This window comes from Bolinopsis microptera, chromosome 7 (assembly GCF_026151205.1).
Source record: "Bolinopsis microptera isolate Bmic1 chromosome 7, MBARI_Bmic_1.0, whole genome shotgun sequence".
In the NCBI taxonomy this organism is placed as follows: Eukaryota; Metazoa; Ctenophora; class Tentaculata; order Lobata; family Bolinopsidae; genus Bolinopsis; species Bolinopsis microptera.
In genome coordinates, this window is record NC_087078.1 from 13,329,390 (window position 1) to 13,349,665 (window position 20,276).

Genomic DNA, 20,276 nt, shown 5'->3' on the forward strand with positions numbered 1-20,276 from the left:
TGATATCCACCACAACCAATCGTCTCCAGGATACCTCGTTCTTCTGCAAACATCACGTGACAGTCGTCAGGGTAACGACTGGGTAACCATGGACACGTGACCCGGCGATCCAGGGCCCTGGTTGGTGAGCTTGGGTCCGGTGTTTTCATTGCTGCTCCCCTCAAACCACGTGTTTTTCTGGCCGGCGCTTACTTTTTGTGAAATGCTCTCTCCACGCCATGTTGTTAAATAAATACCTGCAGTTCCTAGTATATGGGAGTGCAGAGAACACACCTATAGTCCAACACGTATAACACTACCTGCTGCTTTGTTATACCCCTCTTTTTAGATTTATATTGTCTGCACTTTTAACCTTATATGTGCCTACTGCTTCAAGTATACGTCACCGAATGACGTCATTCAGTGTCAATATAGCAGTGATGTAATCGCGATGACGTCACACTTTTAGGTCATCAAGCCAGTTATAAACCTTATTATTATTGGTGAATTACATCATGCTGACGCATCACCAAAAGTTTTACGGCACTTTTGCAATGCTTTTAATTCCGAAAATTCGATAAAGATGTTGTCACATTCTTTGTGATTTACCTTTGGTGGGTTTATTTTACTTAAGCGTGACCACAAAACTCCAAAGATATCATTACTGATATTTCGATATTTCATCTTGATGATCACGATTATTTTCGATAATATAAAGAGTTGCAGCCTGCAAGTATAAATCGTTTAACTACACTTTACTGTCAAAAGCTTAATGGATCATTATTCTACCTCTCATTTTTTATCATTTTCCTTTTATTATCCTATAACTTATTGTTATTTTGTATAAAAGTATTAACACTTTTATTGTTCTTGTAGGCTTGCCAATTCTCTAAGGCGAATGTCAAAAACATGACAAATAATCTGTCCTTCACTAACCTGTTAACCAGAACTTACAACCGTAACACAACGATTTAAAGTTTACTGTCAAAAGCTTAATATGTTATTTAATTCTTGCTTCTACCAAGTCAAAATAATCGATAATATTTATAAGTAAGTTACTTGAAATGGTTCTTAATCAAAGGTACACTGTCGTGACGTGTAGTTGCACAATGCACTATTAATAGGTCAAAAATATGTGGAATCTGAAGTACTAGTTCATGTTTAGCGAATCTTGCAAATGCAACTGAAGGACTAGAAGTTAAACTTAACCTTTTTACTATAAAAAGCATGCATACCATAAGAGAAACAGTTTGCATTGGTTTTAGTTTAACTGATACGGCGGCCGACTAGATGGCCCAAAGTTTACAAATACAGCCCACATTTTGATTTATTTATTATTATTTTACATTTTCGCGGTTCTCAACTGTTATTGATTTTCGAGTGATGAGTGGAATTTCGCCCGTGTTCCACAGTGTGCCAGCCGTCAAATTTACTTAATTACTGTTAAAAGCAGTACAAGTTTGCCACTCAACCTGCACAGTATCATTTACGGAGTAAAATAAAACCAAACTTGCTACAAGTATCCCTCTTAGTCTTATGATCTTGAAGCAATTATAAAATGTAACGGCCGAATTTGAAATACGCTTCAATCGACAATTTTCTATTCATTCTACTTTTATTTTTAATAAACTATTTAAAATACTGAGATATTACAGGCTTTAAGTTTAATCGCATTTTGTTCATTTATTTCATATTTTATTCTACTTAATAACAAGTATCATGCCTTATACAGATAATATTTTGTGATTATAAATCGTTGCCGAACTATAAATATGATTATTACTTTTTTGTGAACTATGGATTTTTTGACCTCTATATTTTAACGCGAAAAATTACTTTTTCACACCTTCAAATATTGTCTAAAAATAATAGGTCCAGGAGGCCGTTAGCGACCGGAATATTAGCCAGGAACTATTTCAGCCGAACAAGTTAGAACCGTTTATGAAATCTTGCAATGTCCTATACTATAATATCATATATACCTATATATGTCTTCAACATCTTGTAAACTTATGGATGTTACTGACAGTGACGTTAATGATGTTTTAATTTCAAATTAAACGTGGTATGAGAAATATGATTGTTGAAGAATTGAATTTCTTCTAGGAGCATAACAGCTATTACAAAATACATTTATTTAAAATTGCAACATTGTTATTCCTCCTTTGCTAGTAGTACGGTTACGAAACACTTATCTAAATAAGTAAATTTTAGTTTAAACCTAGCCAGTGTTTACAAATAATCTCTCGTTGGATACGTCACCTATCAGTATCTGCAGTTATCAGTAACTTTGTTTTATACATATTGCAATTTCTACGGCTTCTATTTCTCTTATAGTTATACATATGACAATTTTTCATGCCAAAAGAGGATCGTTCACACATCACGTCAGCGACTTTTTGGCTATTAATTGAGACCCCATCCCTCCACGCCTCTCTGACCTGTCAGCAGCTGTAATGTGTAATTTTTGAGTGACCCCTATCTTCTACAAACGGTGGTAATTGCCAAAAACAACCCCTCAAAAGTGCTTCTTTGTAACACTGCCCACTGGTCATTCATTTGTTACGAGGTTCACTAAGTAGTCACTAACCAGCTAAGTGATACTGATAGTGGCTAGTTGGAGAACTTTAACCTTTAAACAACGTACATAGTAGTTAAATCCTTTGTAGCCAGTTGTGACTATTTAGCTTACCTCGAAACATCTAGTCTTCTAAGATTTTGGAGAGGTTCGCTGTTCATCAGCCTCATGATAAGATAACATTTTTGGGATAATATCCGGTAGATAATAACAGTAGTTTCACTTGTCCTACCTTCTCTCTTCTACCGGATATTATCCCAAAAATCATTATCTAGTCTTCTGTTAGAAATAGTAAACTCTTCCCGGACCTCTCTTCCAAAACCTCTCGTGGTCGATCCCAAAGTTGAACTTGGCGTTGAAAAATTATGGGGTCTGCCGTGATTTGACTTTTTCAAATCACAATTCTGTTGACAAATCCATTTCACCTCCATTTACACAACATGATTCTCATTCATAACAAATTTCTGAACATCAGAATTAGAAAACCGTCTTTACACGTGGCAGGTTACAAAAGTTTGAATTTTAGGCGGTCGTCCCACTGCAGCTCACTCAGAACATAGCTGCATTTTATCGAATGATAGGTTATCCCTTGCACTGATTGTTTAAACCGAAAATGAATGAAATTGAATGAATCTCACTCGTATTCATATCGCACCTCATGACTAATACTAGCCATGGAATCAGGGATAATCGGTGGTGGAATTTCTGCGCCATGCTCTGAAATGGTCCTGGTACTAGTGCTACCAACACCAGTACAGGTTCCTGTATCAATCAGTCAGTTGAGAGTTGTGTCTACTGCAATATCATTAAAGAAAATCCACAATCTGTCCTTCTCAAGTGACTTATGATGTGATCAATCAGTCACCTGATATTTCTTATTCTGACAAATCTCCCAATGAGCGTAAACTCTTGCTATAACGAGTGAAGTTGATTGGAAATTGAATCCTGGATCACTGATCAGGCAATCTTGAGATGGTTCCAGAAACGAAATTCTACCATCCAAGTCAGTGCTGACAACAGCAAATCTTGATGATTTTGTGGAAGGACCCATTTTGTGGAAGGACCCAGAAAAATGCACAAAACTTGTTGCAAATTAATGTTTTGTAGGAATTCCAATCGAATTTTATTAAAGTTCTAGAATGTCCCGTCGGACTCGAGACACTTCCATTGTAAATTCTGGGCTGAAATTGGATAAATAATCATCGGTCCTAGAGTGGGACGTTCGTAATTTAGCATTTCAAGCCGAATTCCCAAGACATACCGATAAGCGAGCTATCATTACTGTAATTTGCTAATGGGAAGCAGGCGGTCGTGTTTAAATTCATTCCAACCCACATCCAGGCACTACTACAGGACTCACTATGACGATAACAGTGCAGGGTTTGTTTTGGTGGAGGTGGTGCGTTGGGAGCACTCACCCTGGCTCCTTGTAGTCTCTCCGCAATGGATTACTTTTATCCGAAATCGCATTATCTGGCCGGGAAAAATACCAGCTCGCTTGCTCTCGTCCCAAAATAGAAATCGGAGGGACTTGTTTGCGTTAGGTGATTAGTAGCTCGGTAGCAGTCCAGGGGCGATGTGATTGGAGGACTGTTCTGCGATCTGAGCAGTGATTGGCTAAGGGGCCGGAACTAGATCTGAGCCACAAATTACCTGGGTATATGACAAACAGATCGGGGGCTAAGAGGAGCGATCTTTTAGCAAATTAGGGGTCAGATCAGGAAAACGAGGTCTGATTGGAAGGAGGTGGTCACGTGATGAAGACAACGCACCTGATTGGTGGAGCAGATTTTGTTTGCACTTCATGTTTACATAAGCCTGCTCCAGTGAGCTCCGGTCGACTTGGTACAACTTATCATGCACCAAATTCCGGGCCTCTGAGCTGTCAGGTGTCTCGTGAGGAACCTGACTGAACTCGTCACCAGCTTGCTTGTCATGAACCTTCACAATATCCTGTCCTGGGATACTGCCAACATCGTCATTCAAAAACATTGTCATCTCCTTTGGTTAGCTCACTATTTTTCTGCAGCAGTTGTTCCGAGACTGGATCGCGTCTGTTTGGCGAAGTTCCACTACCAGGTTGTAAATGTGAACTTGATCGACTTGTTGATCAGTTCATGGAGGTCATATTTTTCTTTCCAACCACTTTTGCTCAATTTCTTAGAACGAGGCCTAATTTTAGAAATCTCATTGTGGATTGGTATTCATCAGGCTTATCTGACCTAGGTTTAATTGTCTCCTAGTTACCTACTGAGAAATATTGCAGAGATTTGTCAGGTCGGGGCGCCTGGGGACCTGACTTGGTTCGTTTGTGCTCTGTTCACCTCTGAGTGACTCACTCCATCTCCTAAATATATTAGTATTTTGATATTGATTAGAGGCCCGCTCTATTAGATTAAGTTCACATTTCCATTAAGTCACCATGGAAACTAAGTACAGAGCCATTGTTAAGGGGAGAGACAGTGGTTTCGTCCTCTATTATTGGCGTTATACCAAAATAAGGAGGTAAACTTTCTCGATTTTTAGTTTCCTTGAGTTTGACCCGTGAACTTTCCTCCCCTAATCCTGGCTCTTCATGATCTAATTTGTGGCAGCCATTTATCATCATTATTTGAGGGTGTAGTCAACCGTAAATAGGAGCTAATTTGAGTGGGGGTTGGTTTTAATAGAGTCTCCAAAGACGCACCAGTAATCTTATTGGATTACTATTTGTTTCGCAAACTTAAATTACTTGTGTCTTTGCAGTGTCCTTAACTAGATTAGTGACTCTAGAATCAAATCTGCCAAATAAGTAAGTACAGTCAATAATAAGCGTCATTAGTAATTAGTTAACCCACTATTTGTTCTAGATGATGCGAAATGTAACCAAAAATTGTTTTGAAGGACCCGGAAAAATGCAATTATTTTGCAGTCAATATTTTCTCGATTACTACCACCTCAAAAATTGCCTGTGTTGAATTGGTATGGAAGCTAGAATATTTTGTTGAATATAATTATTCCATCTCTCGGTATAAACCCCAGCTCCATTGTTTGGATTCCACTGAAAATGACACGTAATACGGATTTTCTCCTCAGTCAACCTCCACATGACACAGGCAAAGCTCAAATTGAAAATTGGTGGCCCAGAATAAACTTATAAAGAAATTTGGAGCAAGTAAAAACGCGGGAAGCATGCAGGTCTCTAATGAGGATCAAGCAGATTGAGCTCCTCTCCAAAGCAGAGCCCTCATTTATACTTAGAGCACTGATTGTCAAATTGATCGTGCATATCATGTCCTCCTGTGTTTTCTACCGATTATTCGGACTTCACTTAGACAAATTACTTGCTCTTTGGCCTTTGGGTTGTGATCTTCTCTGCTGTACCAACTGTGCTTATTGTAGTTTTGAAGAAATTTTGCCGTTTTGTAAAGATAAGACGTTATACCGATTAGTTGTCGGACACTTTCAATTTTATTTGTATTTTTTTAGTCTGAATTTCTTTTGATGTCAATTTCTAGTCCACATCTACAGGTAGAATTACAATCAATATAACTGCTGTACTGTTTAAACGAGCCTAATCACACTTTGTTTCTGATAAGCGGTACTTAACGTGACGTCATGTTAAGAGATAAGCTCAGATACCAGCACAATTTTCTGACGTCATAGCGACGGAGTTTGACGTCATTTTCATAACTACGCCACGTTTGTGATATGACATAGAAATGGCGCCCTGAAAGTGCAAGCATTGGCGCTCCGATAGACAAGTTGACTATCCTCAGCACAAGAATGTAATGATCTGTTTCACCAGGAAACCAACATTAGATCCAGGAAACCAACATTGGATCCAGGAATCCTATAAGTGTCATGGCCACTACTGAACCTTGTGATTGTTTTCCGCTCCATTTCGCCAGGGCTTCTATTTTCTTATTTCCTTATTGTTCTCGTATTCGACTGAATTGGGAAGTCGTTCTGCTTGGAAATTAATCAATTCAATTGACAGATTTCCCTAATATCTTCCATGGAAAGCATTTTGACATTTAAGAAGTGGTTTATTAACGATTTAAATTGGAAAATGAACATCTCAAATCATTACATATATCTCTCAAAAAGCATTACATAATATATCTCTCCAATTTTCAGGATGATGTTTACACGATTCTCTTAGTTTTATCTTAAGAATTCAGGTCTCTTGTCAACTCAGTCACATTTTTCATTGAATCAATCAAGGTTATCTTAAAAATATGGTTGTGATACTAATTGTAAATTGGCCTTACCTTTGTGGTAAGTAATTGGTACCACTGCCCGGCTGGGCGTCTCGAGTGGCTTCCTAACAAAAATTTGCAGTCCAAACGTTTTGGCACCAATCATATAATTGGGTACACTTTATAAAACCCTTTGGGACAAATTAATCGTTAATTGAAAGACCGCCGTGTGTTATGTTAGCCAATTACAGACGATTAGCGATCAACTTCGATGATAAAAGAAGGGGCCCTACATTTCGAAGGCACTTATTTGCAATTTCGTCAATTTCTGTTTGCGAAAAAAAGCCACAATACAAACGTAGAAACTAGAATCGTTCCGAATTGGGAATTTTAGTGTCGGTCAAGTGTAAAAAGAGTGTACAGTGACACCGAACAGATGTGAATCCGTGGGACACGGCCGGTGTTTACATTCCGTCTGGGGTCTATCGCACGAAAATGGGCTATTTGTGCGCACTGAGATTGGCAGACACTTAATAGTAGACCTCATTTCATGGGAGAAACGCGTTACGCTAGACTTGAAGTCTGGCTCCACTTAAAAATACCGAACATATTTGATCTCCATTGCACATTCGTTCTGAAATGTTTGGTTTGTCTCGTTGCTCCAGTTCGTCTAGATCGTCCAGTGTACAACTTCCCGATCTCCTACTTCCGGACTATCATTTGATTGGATGACCCAATTATCTGTTAATGAGCCTGATATCCTGTATCCAATCTCTTGATATGCCTGTCCGGATGATCTACTTGTCTGGCTCCCAATTACGTGCCCTGTCAAAACACGGTAATGGCCAATGATCCTGGTGATTGTTTGTGTTGGAACTGTCCTAATGACAAGCTGGCCCATGCTAACTGTCTTAATTTCTCATTCCCACGCCAATGTTTGTCTTGCTCTCCCTCTCTCTCCCACTCGTTCTATATTTATAAAGCTTGAGTAATTCAGTCAAGTTCACACATTTTCGTTTGACCGGAGCTGAAGTGGTTTCTGGCTTCTGCAAGAGCAGTGCAGCAGTTACCTTGGTTCCCCCGTCCGTGCCACTGATGTTCCACTACCCAATGAAATTGTAGTTCTCACTTATCAGCAGTAATTTTTCAGCCTCCGCTCACCTCGGGCCGTCCTAAGATTTTCTTATCGTAGAGTTGTCGTAATTAGGTTAAAGCTCCACCGGTCCCGTGCTCCCATCACGTGACTCACCTGACTTGCATTCCGACCTCGACCAGAGCCACTAATTCCTCGCCTGCTATTTTCACGACTTTTGCAGTCATACCCTCTAATACTCCCTTATATTTATATACCTGCTTTTAATTTTAACAACTTTCTTTTTCTCTGTAATTCTTGGGCCTCCCTCCCCCCTTATCAAAAGTGAGGTCGACGGATATTTAGGATGTTTGATTTGGTACAAGAAACCCGGTACTGTTTATCCGTTATCTTACGGCTGGTTTCGTCTGTCACGAGTCTGATTTTATCTTGTCATCTAAATACTGCTTGTATTTCCGAGGGCGTCTTGTGATTTGAAAGTTGAGTTAGGGGTGATTTAATACAAGCTTGTTATATTGTGTTTCATATTCTGATAAGATGAGGTCGCGCTGCCTTCCTTTATCTAACCACTTCCTGTTTTAGCTGCATGTAATGCGTTACCTTACTGACAGGATGTCGGTGATCCGTTTCTGATGCCACAATTTCAAGCAGTCACACCTGCTTCTGGCGCCATTTCGGTGGCGCTTACTCACTACTGTAGGTGAATGGCGCCATTGGTTATGGCGCCATCGGTTTGTTAAATGTCATATGGTGCCATTGTTCATACCAAATTGGTAGTTAGTGTTACGATTGCTCGAATCTGTTTTGAATCTAATTTTCCCATCGTAATGGATATATTCTGACTAATATGAGGTGTAGACTGTGGCCCTGTAGTCGATGATAAAATACTCGTGGTTATGATCTATCGGTGATCTTATTCTAGTCAGTTTTAACTCAGCCCTGCAATACCTGTTATCTCTGTTCTATTACGTTATCTGTTCAATCGGTACTTATCACCGGATTTTGTTAAGCTAAGTGCACTTTGTGTACTACTGCTGCAGTAGTACACTGCTAGTTAATTTAGTGGCATGTCCTATAATTACTGGTGAAAATGTTTTTAGCAAGTGCTGAAATGTCCAACTCCCTCCTCAGAAAATTCAAATTTAACACCACACGAAAAAATGGGAATTTATGAAACCATACGTCATCATCGCTCACATTAATAGTTTTGTTTCTCGTATATGTTTTGGCAGTAGTTTTGTGTTGATGATCCGTAACTTTTTTCTCACGATTTGAACTTGACCCCTGAACTATCTGAGAAATCCCAGTAGAGTGGTATATACAAAACATTACTCCTGACAGGTCTCGGCTACAAGACTCTGAGGGAATATCGTTTGTACACAACACTCTTCAAATTACCGTTTTTCAGTGCTTCTCTCTCCTCTCTTTGTACAGTTTATTATATATGGATTTGTTGTTGTTCTCACAGGAAAATACTGGTGTAGGTGGGATGGTTTTCTATAGTTCCAGCCCAATTGTCAAATAGTTGTGCGTCCCTCGCGTCTTGCACCACACAGAATATCATCAGCTTTCCCACGACTGAACTAGTTTCCTTTTGCAGCAGCATTTTTTCTCACGATTAAAGAGATAAAAAGCTTATCGCGTGTAATTTTTAGCAGTTGCGTCGGAAATAAGACGATTAGTTTGCCGGTATTTCATATTTACCCCCCTTGCCCTGGTTACCGATTATACACCACCCTTGTTGCCATGGTAACCAGAGATGTCTACGACACGTAAGTCAGCCTACTCAAGCTACCGATATCCTGTACTACTCCTGTCTTACTTCTGTTGTACTTGTTTACCTCACACTTTCTTCTACTCAGTAGATACAGTGTATCTGATACACACACCTTTTTACTCATCTTCTCATCTATTACTACCTAGTTTTTATTCGTCTCGATTATTGATTTTCGTTTTCCTTAACGTCACGTTCTTGGTACTCGCTCGTTTACAGTCTAAGAAATTCAAAGAAAGTTGACAGAGCCGACCTACGATTGGTCAGACTCATATTATCATCTTTGCAAGGCCCTGGCATCTGAAAAACTTCGTATCTTATATCTAATAAAGCTCATGAAGTATGCTGGTATCCAAATAACAGGCATGATGATATCCAATGATACATTTTTGATCGCCTGCTTGCTGAAGTCTAACTATCAGTCTAATAGCCATGCTTGCGGAAGAACACACTTTTTATCTGTATCTGACACACTTTGTCTTGCACTTCGCACTGATGCAGCATTTCTCTCACATGGCTTCTTCACTCCCGAGCTAGGAAGTTTAAACTGGAAATAACTTTAATCTCGTCATCGTTCTGATCGTTTGAAATTTAGGGAGTGAATATGATGTGTCCGATAGCATTATCTTGTCTGAAATTGAGTTAGCAGCAACTGGTCTACCATGTACACGTTGTATAGCCTATCGGAGGAGAGGTGGGAATGCCTTGTATGACAGATAAATCAATTACACGGCTATGTGTGTCTAGCTAAGTTTAAATTTAGGTGGGAGTTGCAAGATTTTCTCGGCAGCAGCAGCAGCAGCCGTATATCCTTGTTTCTGTGACTTTTTGCCAAAATACTTGCCCATCCTGTGTTGTAATATTAGTATCACACACAACAGATGGCCAGTTTTCGTCCGTTTCCATGGCATTTCAGATAATTGCCACGGCTAAGAGTTTCACAGAGGATAAAACGGCCTATTAACTTAAACATAACTTATTATGGTAAACATAACTTAATCACAATATTGGCTCTGGTGTTTCGCACATCGTATTGGGTTCCAGTAAACATATCGACCTCGTCTCTGTCACACAATGTACATTAAACGGCAAGATCGCCCCACCCTGAGCACCCAGATATTCCAATGTACATTAAGTATGTTGGTATGTTTATCTTAGTGTATGTTTGTTTAAGAACTCTATACTACAGGGTGCTGCTTTGTGGTATGTTACCTACTGGAGTATTGTTCTTACTGTTACTGTGTATAATCCCCGTCTACCATGAGGTAATGCCTACTCCCATAATCTTCACATCACGCCCCATTTGATTATGTTTAAATTCCCTGTGGTACAGAAAAGTGTTTCTATTTTTGGAGAGTCAGCTCCGCCCTGATGCACAGATCACATCTTGTTTCTGTGCACTGTGAGATTGTAGTTGAGATGAGCGTTTTGGAAGTATGTTCAGGGCCAGCTGCTCCTTTCAAAGTATAAAGTTTCAGCAGTTGGTCTCTCTAGATCAGCATTGAACAATGTAAAGATAATGAGCAGTGTAAGTGTTATTGTGTCACGTGATTTGGTGTTTCTTACCTTCCCATACAGTTCACCTCATTGACATTCTTCCTCTTTTTCACTTGACAGAAACAAGTGTTTTCCGTAAAGTCAGCTGTAGGTTGCTGTACAATTTGTCCATATTCCCAGCTCTCACTAGAGTTGATGACCTGGAGCCGACCTGATCGCAAGTGGTCGCCCTTTCTCTGGTTTAATGTGGCAAATATTCGAACCTCAGTTAGTATTGTTTAAAGAAAATTGTTAGTGTTTCATGATGTTTGAGTTAACTACATTACAATGAGCTTGAAACTGTGGCGCTTGTGACTCTCCTCTCCCTCATAACTAACCCTGCTTGTTTACTTGTTTGCTAACACCTCCCTTCATGGCTTCCGTCGCTATTTTGTTGTTGTTTTCTTTTTGCTTGCGCTGTACTGAAAACAAAAAGCACTAAACATAATTGTAATCGGAGCTTGGTGTTTTTAATTTCTCAAGCAGAGTGTTAATAGCTATTTCTGTCCAAGACACGATGATGTATAGATTGGAATGTGGAGTGTGGAATGTTCCGTAATGCTGTGTATGACTTTCTAATAGTTTCACCATCTGATCCAGTCCTAACTTTGAGCCCGAATAGTAATGTGGTATTGGGCCAGTATTCTCAGGGTCCCGACCCACCTGACCAGTTACCTGCTTTCTGGCTGGTCCTCAGCGCAATCCACGGCCGGTGATTGGATGAAAACACGGCAGATGATGTAAATGAATTCGTATGCATATTAAGGGTCCCTGTAAATGCATGTCAGCGTGAAGTCCTTGTATTTGATGTATAATAAAGGGAGAATTAAGGTGGCGTGTCATGCACCAAATCAGCAGTAGTAGCCCATGTGACATGTGATGTTTGTTTAGCATTGAGAGAGAGAAAGAGGGAGGGTACTACTGGTGAGAAGTACACTTCCCTCTACTTTTCCTCTGCTGTGGTTTTGTAATGCTCCACCTATCTTGGGATCTGAGCCTACTCACAGTCTTTAAGCTTACCCTTGATACTTTGTGCTCAACCCGGTTGATAACTAAATAGGTTTGACCACACGACAGAACCTGTTTTGTTACTTTTTTGTTACTGTGCTGGGTTACCATCCCCGTATACCAGGGGTGTCCTCTGTATTTCTCTAGTTTCTGGGTGTGTAGTGCTCTCTAGCCCACTTTCTATACTCACCTAACTTGTTATCCCTGAAATATATATACCCCCATCTCCTTGTTAATTCCTGGAACTAATTAACTTTCAATTTTCTTATCTCCAACCACCGAGATGTTCCTTGAAGCCCTACGGTACTTTGGTTTTTACTCGCACATGATTGGCGAACTTTTTATCTCGATTCTTGATTGAAAATCTGATTTTAATTGGGCTTCTCATTTCGCTTAAAGAGGGGTAGTCATGTTTAGCGGGGGCCACTAATTACCCTCCCCACAATCTGTGATGTTGTCTCTGGTTGTGCCATTGAGACTGCACAATTTGTCTGCAACCGAGCCAACCATGAGTTTCACCTGACTAATTCGGTGTTGTTGTGTGTTTATGCGAGAATATGCGGCCCGGAAAAGGGAGCGCTGTCGGCTGGGGGCAGCTGTGTGAGAGGAGTGTGTCTGGGTGAGGGTGTATTTGGGAGCTGTCTACTTTTATACACGGCACACCTCACCTTCTACCAACATAGTTCCACCGTGTTCTCCTGCCTCTCTGCTCCCTGATTACTTTAGGAATTAGTGAGTTGATCCAGGGCTACCATGATTCTAGTGCATACCATCCTGTGTCCCCTAGTCCACTTTTCCTGGCACTCCAAGCCCCCATACAGTATTTGTCACCTTAGCCTCGACTAGCCACCTTTCAATATCATTGAATAGAAAAACGGATTAGTTGATCCGCGAATGGACCAATGAAAGGCCGTAGTTTCCTCACGCGATTCGCTTTGACCAATCAGCTAAATCTTATTTTATTTAAGATATCGAGCAAATTTTTACTCTGCACTTCGATTGCTAAGAGAATAGCCGAACAGAGAATTTCACGCAAATTATAATGCCTCTCGTATCGCTTACAAATTTTGTTATCTTATCTTACAAGACCCGACTGTCTCTTTGCATTCGATTAGTATTGCTTTTCAAGAATGTACCCGATTTTTCTCCCGGAAACAAAGCAAATATTTCTGAGCTGACACCGCATCTTGATTTCCGTATTTTGATTCTCGTAAATGAAGCCAAAATCGTGACTCGAGTGCTTTGTTTTTGTTATAAACTGTGTGGTATTTTCCTGTCGATCGCCACGGCCAAGCAGTCAAATTTTGAGATGGACCTAATATTTTACCAATTAACACGTTTTGACATTTAGCACCGTCTATAGTTAATCCTACAATGTTAGACTGTTCCAGTACATTCTTTATATTGTCTTCATATATAGTTTTATCTCAAAAACTTTCTTTTACTGTATTATGACAGAGTTTTACGTTGATACTGTTCCTATGAAGACAGCATTTCGTGTTTTTATATCTTACATTTCCTTAATGTTAATAAGTTATTAATTATCCAGATATTTGTCCTTGTTTGCTGATATTTATATCTGTTTAACACTTTCCGGTGATAAGGTGATTAATTGCCTCCCTTTGGGATGGTTTGTTTTTTTTTCGTGCTCGTGACTATGTTAAACCAAAAAATTCAACATTTAAACTTATACAATTTTCCAAAAATCTACTTAACATTTCCAAATATACGGTTTCTAACAAATCGCCAATTAGAAGAAGATGACAGTCGGTCAGGAGATGTATGGAGCAAGGCTGGACAGGAAGAACATTCCTCCTCCTCTGTCCCTAGCTAGCTTCAACTACCCCTCCCTTTCCCTCCAACAGCACCACATTCCGCTCAACAACTCCGTACCCAAATCTGCTCCTCCTCAATCCACCAACACTGATCTCATGCAGCAGGTTTGTTGTTCACTTGGTTTGTTTGTTCGTTAATTTATAGTTTCGAACGATTTTTATTTCGTCATTCATAACCATTGCTTCATGTAATTTTCCTTATCCTTTATCTTTGCCCTAATGTTTCGTGACTTCCCACTTCTTATTTTTATGGTTTCATGGAAAACTTTACTGGTTTGTTAGTTGGTTGATCGGCACGGTACACTGACTCCAGGGTAGTTGTCTGTCCTCCCATCTCTAGTCAGACAGATGATGTAATGTTTTTGTGTGTACTACACTTTTAGATGTGATGGAACTCATGACCATTACCTCGTTTTCTGCCAACTTCGGGGGATTTCGGGGACCATTAACGTTCCCGACTTAGAACAAGAATCAGTTTGGTGATCTAATCTTGGACGCGTTTAGGTCCTCTAAATTTGATAAACATGGTTTGAAGGGTCCCTATCTTACCCGACACCCGCTTGGTAACCGGTTAAGTCAAGTACAAACATCACCTGAACTCAATACGTCATTGGCAAATTAAATAAAATTTATCAGCCTCATGTGTGCGGTATCATTGGCTCTGTGGCCGCAGATTGAATTACCGGTCATCCAGTCATTTTCCGATGGAATACCGCATTTGATTATACCAGACAAAATGGGCCGGAAATCAGCAAATTATGGCAAGTTCCATTGTTTGTACAGGAGAAAATAAGAAAGATCAAAACAAACGAGATAACTAGTATCTAACTGTCTCTAATTTCAGCTGCAGCTGCATTTCATGCTACAGAACGAGAGCAAGACCCCGGGTCCTCAGCTACAACAGAACCACTTCTCGCAGTCCGGACCCCTTCAATCTCAATTCTCGACACCAGGACCCCTCCAACCAGGACCCCTCCAATCCCAGTTCTCATCCCCCTCCTCTCTACCCTCTCACTCAAGCTTTACTCCCTCCAACCTTCAGATGTACAACAACAGTCCCATGTCTCCTCTGGTGCCCATGTCCATGGACTCCCCTGCTATGATGGCTCAGAACTTTGCCCAGGACCAGCAACAGCAGGACGTCAAGAACAACGCTAGCCGCTACAAAACTGAACTGTGTAGACCCTTTGAAGAGAGTGGCAGCTGCAAGTACGGAGAGAAATGCCAGTTTGCTCATGGACTCAACGAGCTACGAAACCTCTCCCGACACCCCAAATACAAGACGGAGCTTTGCAGAACCTTCCACACCATCGGGTTCTGTCCTTATGGTCCCAGATGTCACTTTATCCACAACACAGAAGAGAAACGAGCCCCTCCTATCTCTCCAGGACCTCATAACTCTGGTTAGTTCATTATATCTATTGACCGTACACTTTCTTGCTTGTAGCACACAGATTTAGAATTGGCGTTTGGCGTCGCTGAAAGTGACATCGAATTATCTGTTTGCGGCGTTCTTGGATCTCCACCTCTACCCTCCACTGTGTCCCCTATAATCTCCCTAAGTTTGACACTAGTATATTTAACCCCCACTCCTGGTTGTAACCAAAGTTCCGTATTGATAATCAGTAGGTATTTCACTCCTAATCTCGGTTGAAACCAAAGTTATGTACTGATAATCAGTAGGTATTTCACTCCCAATTCCGGTTCCGTAATCAGTAGGTCACCAGTAATCAGTCCGGTTCCGGGTCAAAGGTGGTTAGACATTATCTGGGGACCTGGCTCGAAGAACCATTACAACTTACTTAGCACCGTCTGGGGCCTCCCAGCACCGCTCACAACAGCCTCTCTTCTATCCTTCTAATATTTATCTCTCTCCTACATTCATATAAATGTAATTATTTTGAAAATCAGTAACTCAATATTATCAGCTCTGCACCGCAATTTGGCCGAAAGATCTTTTAGGAAAATTAAACGTAATGTACGAGAGAGTTCTCTAATTTGATGAGTGTTAGAAGCATAAGGAGACTGGTCATTCACCGCACACCCTGTAGTCAGTCCTCTCCTCATTGGTCCTCTAAGTCTCGTGACTAAGACGAGACCGCTCATTGGCTCCTTTTTTCTATGCATGATGTTTTTAACTGCGGCCCGACGCATTTTTCCCACGCCCTAGATCCTCAGCTCGTGGAGCTTTGCCATTGAATATTTCTAATATTTTGCATCCTCTCCCGATCTTGCCGTGAACAATTCGGTGACAATATTTATCTTTCCATAATTAGTTAAAGTCATTATCAAATCGGGGTTTATTAGATCACCCTTTCGGTATGAGGACTATCCATTACCTTATCCTTAAGAGGATAAAAATGTCGTACTTCGGCCCCACATAATTCTAACCGCACCTACTTTTCAGGAAACGCAACCCTGCAGACCCTACCAGCTCTGCTGTCGCTCTTCCAACAGAGCTCTAACGTTAACAAGGTCATGGGACTGCTGTCCAAGATGCAGCTACAGTTAGGAGGCAAGACCCCTGACGAGGTGCTGCATTACCTGAACCTTAACTCCGCTAATCTGATGACACCACCAAACACTCCCCAGCACATGTTCAACTTCCCCGAGTACATTGTTCCCGCTGCTCATGCTCTGAATCAGGTATGGGATCGTGATCTCGCCATCGCCTCATCTTCCTCATCACCTACCCCATCTCTCTCATCTGATTTATTCTCATCTCACCTGATCTCTTTGATGAGTGAATGATTCGTGTACCAATAAACTTGGTCAATTGATTGAAAACGTTGAAGAAAAACAATGAAAAAACCATCCAGAACTCACTAACTCATATCAGTTTATACGATGGAGTTCTTGTAACTCCAGAGAATGTTGATCTAATCTCCTCCTCTTCCCAGGCAACACGACCCTCCTCTGCTGTGATGCGCAACAACAACAACAATCACAACAACAACAACAACAATAACAACAACGACAACAACACCTCCAACATTCACAGCTACTTCAACTTTAACCTGGCGATGAAGGACAGTCACCTGTCTGGTCTCCTCTCCGCTGCCAACCTCCACTCCCCCGGAGTCATGTACCCTCCGCAGAACTCGGGCAGTCCTGCAGGCACCCCGCCTCTTCAGGTCCAGGGTCCCCTCAGCACTGGAACTCTCAGCAACGAGAGCAGCCCTATGTCCGATAAATCGGGGGAGATGCCGCCACAACACTTCGTCCAGCACATCCAACAGCAGCAGCAGCAATACGGTGAGATGAGAGGTTACCATGACAACAAGATGTACCACCAGGGATCCGGAGACGTGAAGCTCAGTACCGAGTACATGATGCCCGGTAGGGTGATCCAGGAGGACCGGGGAGAATTCACCACTGCAAACGGCAAGAGACTGCCCATCTTCAACCAACTCTCGGATCCTGTTTGCTAGATGTTATCCTTCAGGACTTCGTGATCAAATACTGACGTTACGTCTGATGATATCTCGTCTCAGACCGGTTTTCATGGCAACGTATCTTGCTTAGCGTGGGTGATGTATCCTACAATTTGCGTTGCTGTGACAGCGTGTTAATTTCTATAGTGCCTTCGTGAAATTAAATTTTTATTTATAATTATTTTTGTATTTATATGAACAGTTCATTCTTCAATCCGGTGTTCATTTGATTGGGAATAATGTTTTCGCGATTTGTCATCCATCTTTTGACCAGAGCTTCTTTTGGAGACAGCTCTTTGTGAAAAGTAATGAAGAATCATATTTTGTTTGTTATCCGTTAATTTAGAATTTTTGTTCATTTAGTACTTTTATCACCACTCCGTTCACATAATGATAAACATGTTCACCATATGATTGTTGTCAACCGGCAAAAGTGGCAACTCTGTCGTGATCTGTGTATCGTAGCGGCGGTTATTTTGGAAGGTTCTAATCTCCTTAGATTAGTTAATGTTAGATTGAGCTCAATATTGTGAAGCATAGCCGAGTTTAGAGTATCCCTTTCTTATCACTGGTTGCACAGATCACGACACAGTTTCCCCTGAAATAATTTATGTTCTCCAGGCCCGCGTTTTGTTGTGTTATATAAGGTTTAGTTGATATTTATTAATTAAACATTGTTAATGTTAATTGACTCGTAAATACATGGACACGGATATTCGGAATTGTTTGTGAAGGAGGTAAAGAAGTTGTTTGTGAACGTTATTTTGATCTCATCGGGTTAACGGCTCAAAATGTTTAAATTTTACACTACAACTGAGAAGAACTAATTATCCTTTACTTTAATTTTTGTTTCGAACTTATTTAAAATTTAAAGACTTCCGAATGCCATTAGAAGAAACGCATGCCATTCTGTGTATAGGAGAAACTTTATTTGCATGGAACGGGACAGCAGATACCCTTGTTATCTGCCGTCATGTTATCTACATTTCAGCTGCATGATCATTTAGGATAATTTTATTTGCATATATAGCTGGAACTTGGTTCTTAAATCCATTCAGTTCTAGAATATAAGAATATTTGTTGTTTTGACTATTGAAAATTATGCAAGTAACAGTATGAATTATATTTATTTGTTTGACAATTTATAATATAGATGACTGTTATAGTGATCCAATATGTATAAAAGAACGCGTATAATGTGTCTACATCTTTGACGTTGAACTGATTACGCAAATTTATATTATGTTCATGAATATTCTGAGCTATGGTTGATTGTTCACAACAATCTCACATTTTCAAACGAAGAGGAATTGAGCACAATTTTAGGAAACTATTCAATCATTAAATAATTAGAAATCCGTGATTTGGTTAACAGTCCTATCGACTTGATTAGTATTTGAAAATAATATTTAAAGTTACTGAGGATAATTTATAATATAATACATATTGAGCAATGACTATTTGTGAAATAAACCATTGATTCGAAGCTCGCGGCATTTCTATTCCGTAATAACACTTTCCGCCTTCTTTGAACTACAATTTTTGGGGTGCTAAATATTATTTATTTTCTATTATCTGTTGTCTGGACCTTTATCTGTTGTCTGGACCGTTAACTCACACAGGATATTACGTAGTAGGGGACTCGGATCGGTATTACTGAGTATTGAATGTTTGTTTCGTGTAGTTGATGATAAGTGTGTTGAGATCCCATTTAACTTAACCGCATCCCATCTTTCTTGTGATCATAATATTTGTAAAGTGAGTTAACTGACTTAGAGATGTCCGGTGTGTCCTGTGTTACTGTCCTCCGTGTTTCGGGTCAATTTACGGCCCATTTTGGGTAGAAATCCTCGTCATATGCTTGAATTAGTTCTTGGTGTAATACACCAAGGCTCGCTTGTTTTCACACGTGACACTTGTTCAGATTATATTGGTTCGGAGATGTCATTTGCCAAAACAAGCGTGCTTAATTGAACCCCTAAATTTAGATTGGTGTACAGGAGGACAGTAGCACTGAAGTCTTTGAGCATGATAGCGTCCTATTTATTATTGAGACTATGTAAAAATATGTAAGCTAAAAGCGATTCCAATAAATCTTCATACTATTAAAAAATACTGAGTTTAATTTCTACCTAATTTACTTACTGTTAACCGTGGTATATCCTCTACTGCAGTGTTAATTGACTGTTAATCAATCGTCATTTTGCCATGCATTGGAGATGTACATTCTTGCAATTCCTGTCGTTCATCCGCGATCCTCAGATTAGGGTTTATTTCTAGGGAGAGTGAAACATACATGGCTCTAATGACAATGTTCTTCATTGCATCATCTGATTTATTGGACTGAGCATTCCTCCAGTAGTCTACTCTAACCTTAAAACATACAGGGTGGGCCAAAAGTCAGTACCCATACGTTGGGTCTTATACCTCCGCCGTGTTTTATATTTGAGAGTTGTTGCTTTGCAGATGGCATACTGTACCTACTTGTTCGAGGATTTCGTCGCCAAAATTTGAAAATTCGAATATTTTTGACCACGCCCATTCAATATTATAACACCTATATTGTTCTCTATGAACGCCTAATCTTTTCAGGGACGGTAGATTATTACATGTTGCATCTGATCTGAAAAAATGATGTGAAACGGATTAGGAATAACGAAATTATCAAGCATTTTGTGTACCTCGTTAGCAAAATTGATTGGGTGAATATGTGACATTGGGCATTCCCATAATATAATGTTTAACGGGGTGGTTAACGGGGTCACCTTATCACGTGATTAGGTAAGCTGATCACACGTAGTCTTAATGAATAAACTCATTATGCTTCGTATCTCACTTCTCAGTCATATATCTGAGAT

General features: G+C 40.1%; 1 protein-coding gene across 2 annotated transcripts in view; it reads left to right on the forward strand.

The window, feature by feature from the left end:
- The window catches only part of LOC134819047 (protein TIS11-like), a 77,401-nt gene extending 57,870 nt beyond the window's left edge, over positions 1–19,531 (forward strand). The window contains exons 2-5 of one of the 2 annotated variants that reach the window (XM_063828810.1): positions 13,902–14,089; positions 14,829–15,387; positions 16,392–16,630; positions 16,885–19,531. In XM_063828810.1, the coding sequence (XP_063684880.1) occupies positions 13,910–14,089; positions 14,829–15,387; positions 16,392–16,630; positions 16,885–17,415 (1,509 nt within the window). In that variant the 5' untranslated portion in view covers positions 13,902–13,909 and the 3' untranslated portion in view covers positions 17,416–19,531. Of the gene's footprint in view, positions 1–13,393; positions 14,090–14,828; positions 15,388–16,391; positions 16,631–16,884 lie in introns of those variants that run through there. The other variant, XM_063828809.1, reaches the window with a different exon arrangement.
- The last annotated feature ends 745 nt before the right edge of the window (positions 19,532–20,276 follow it).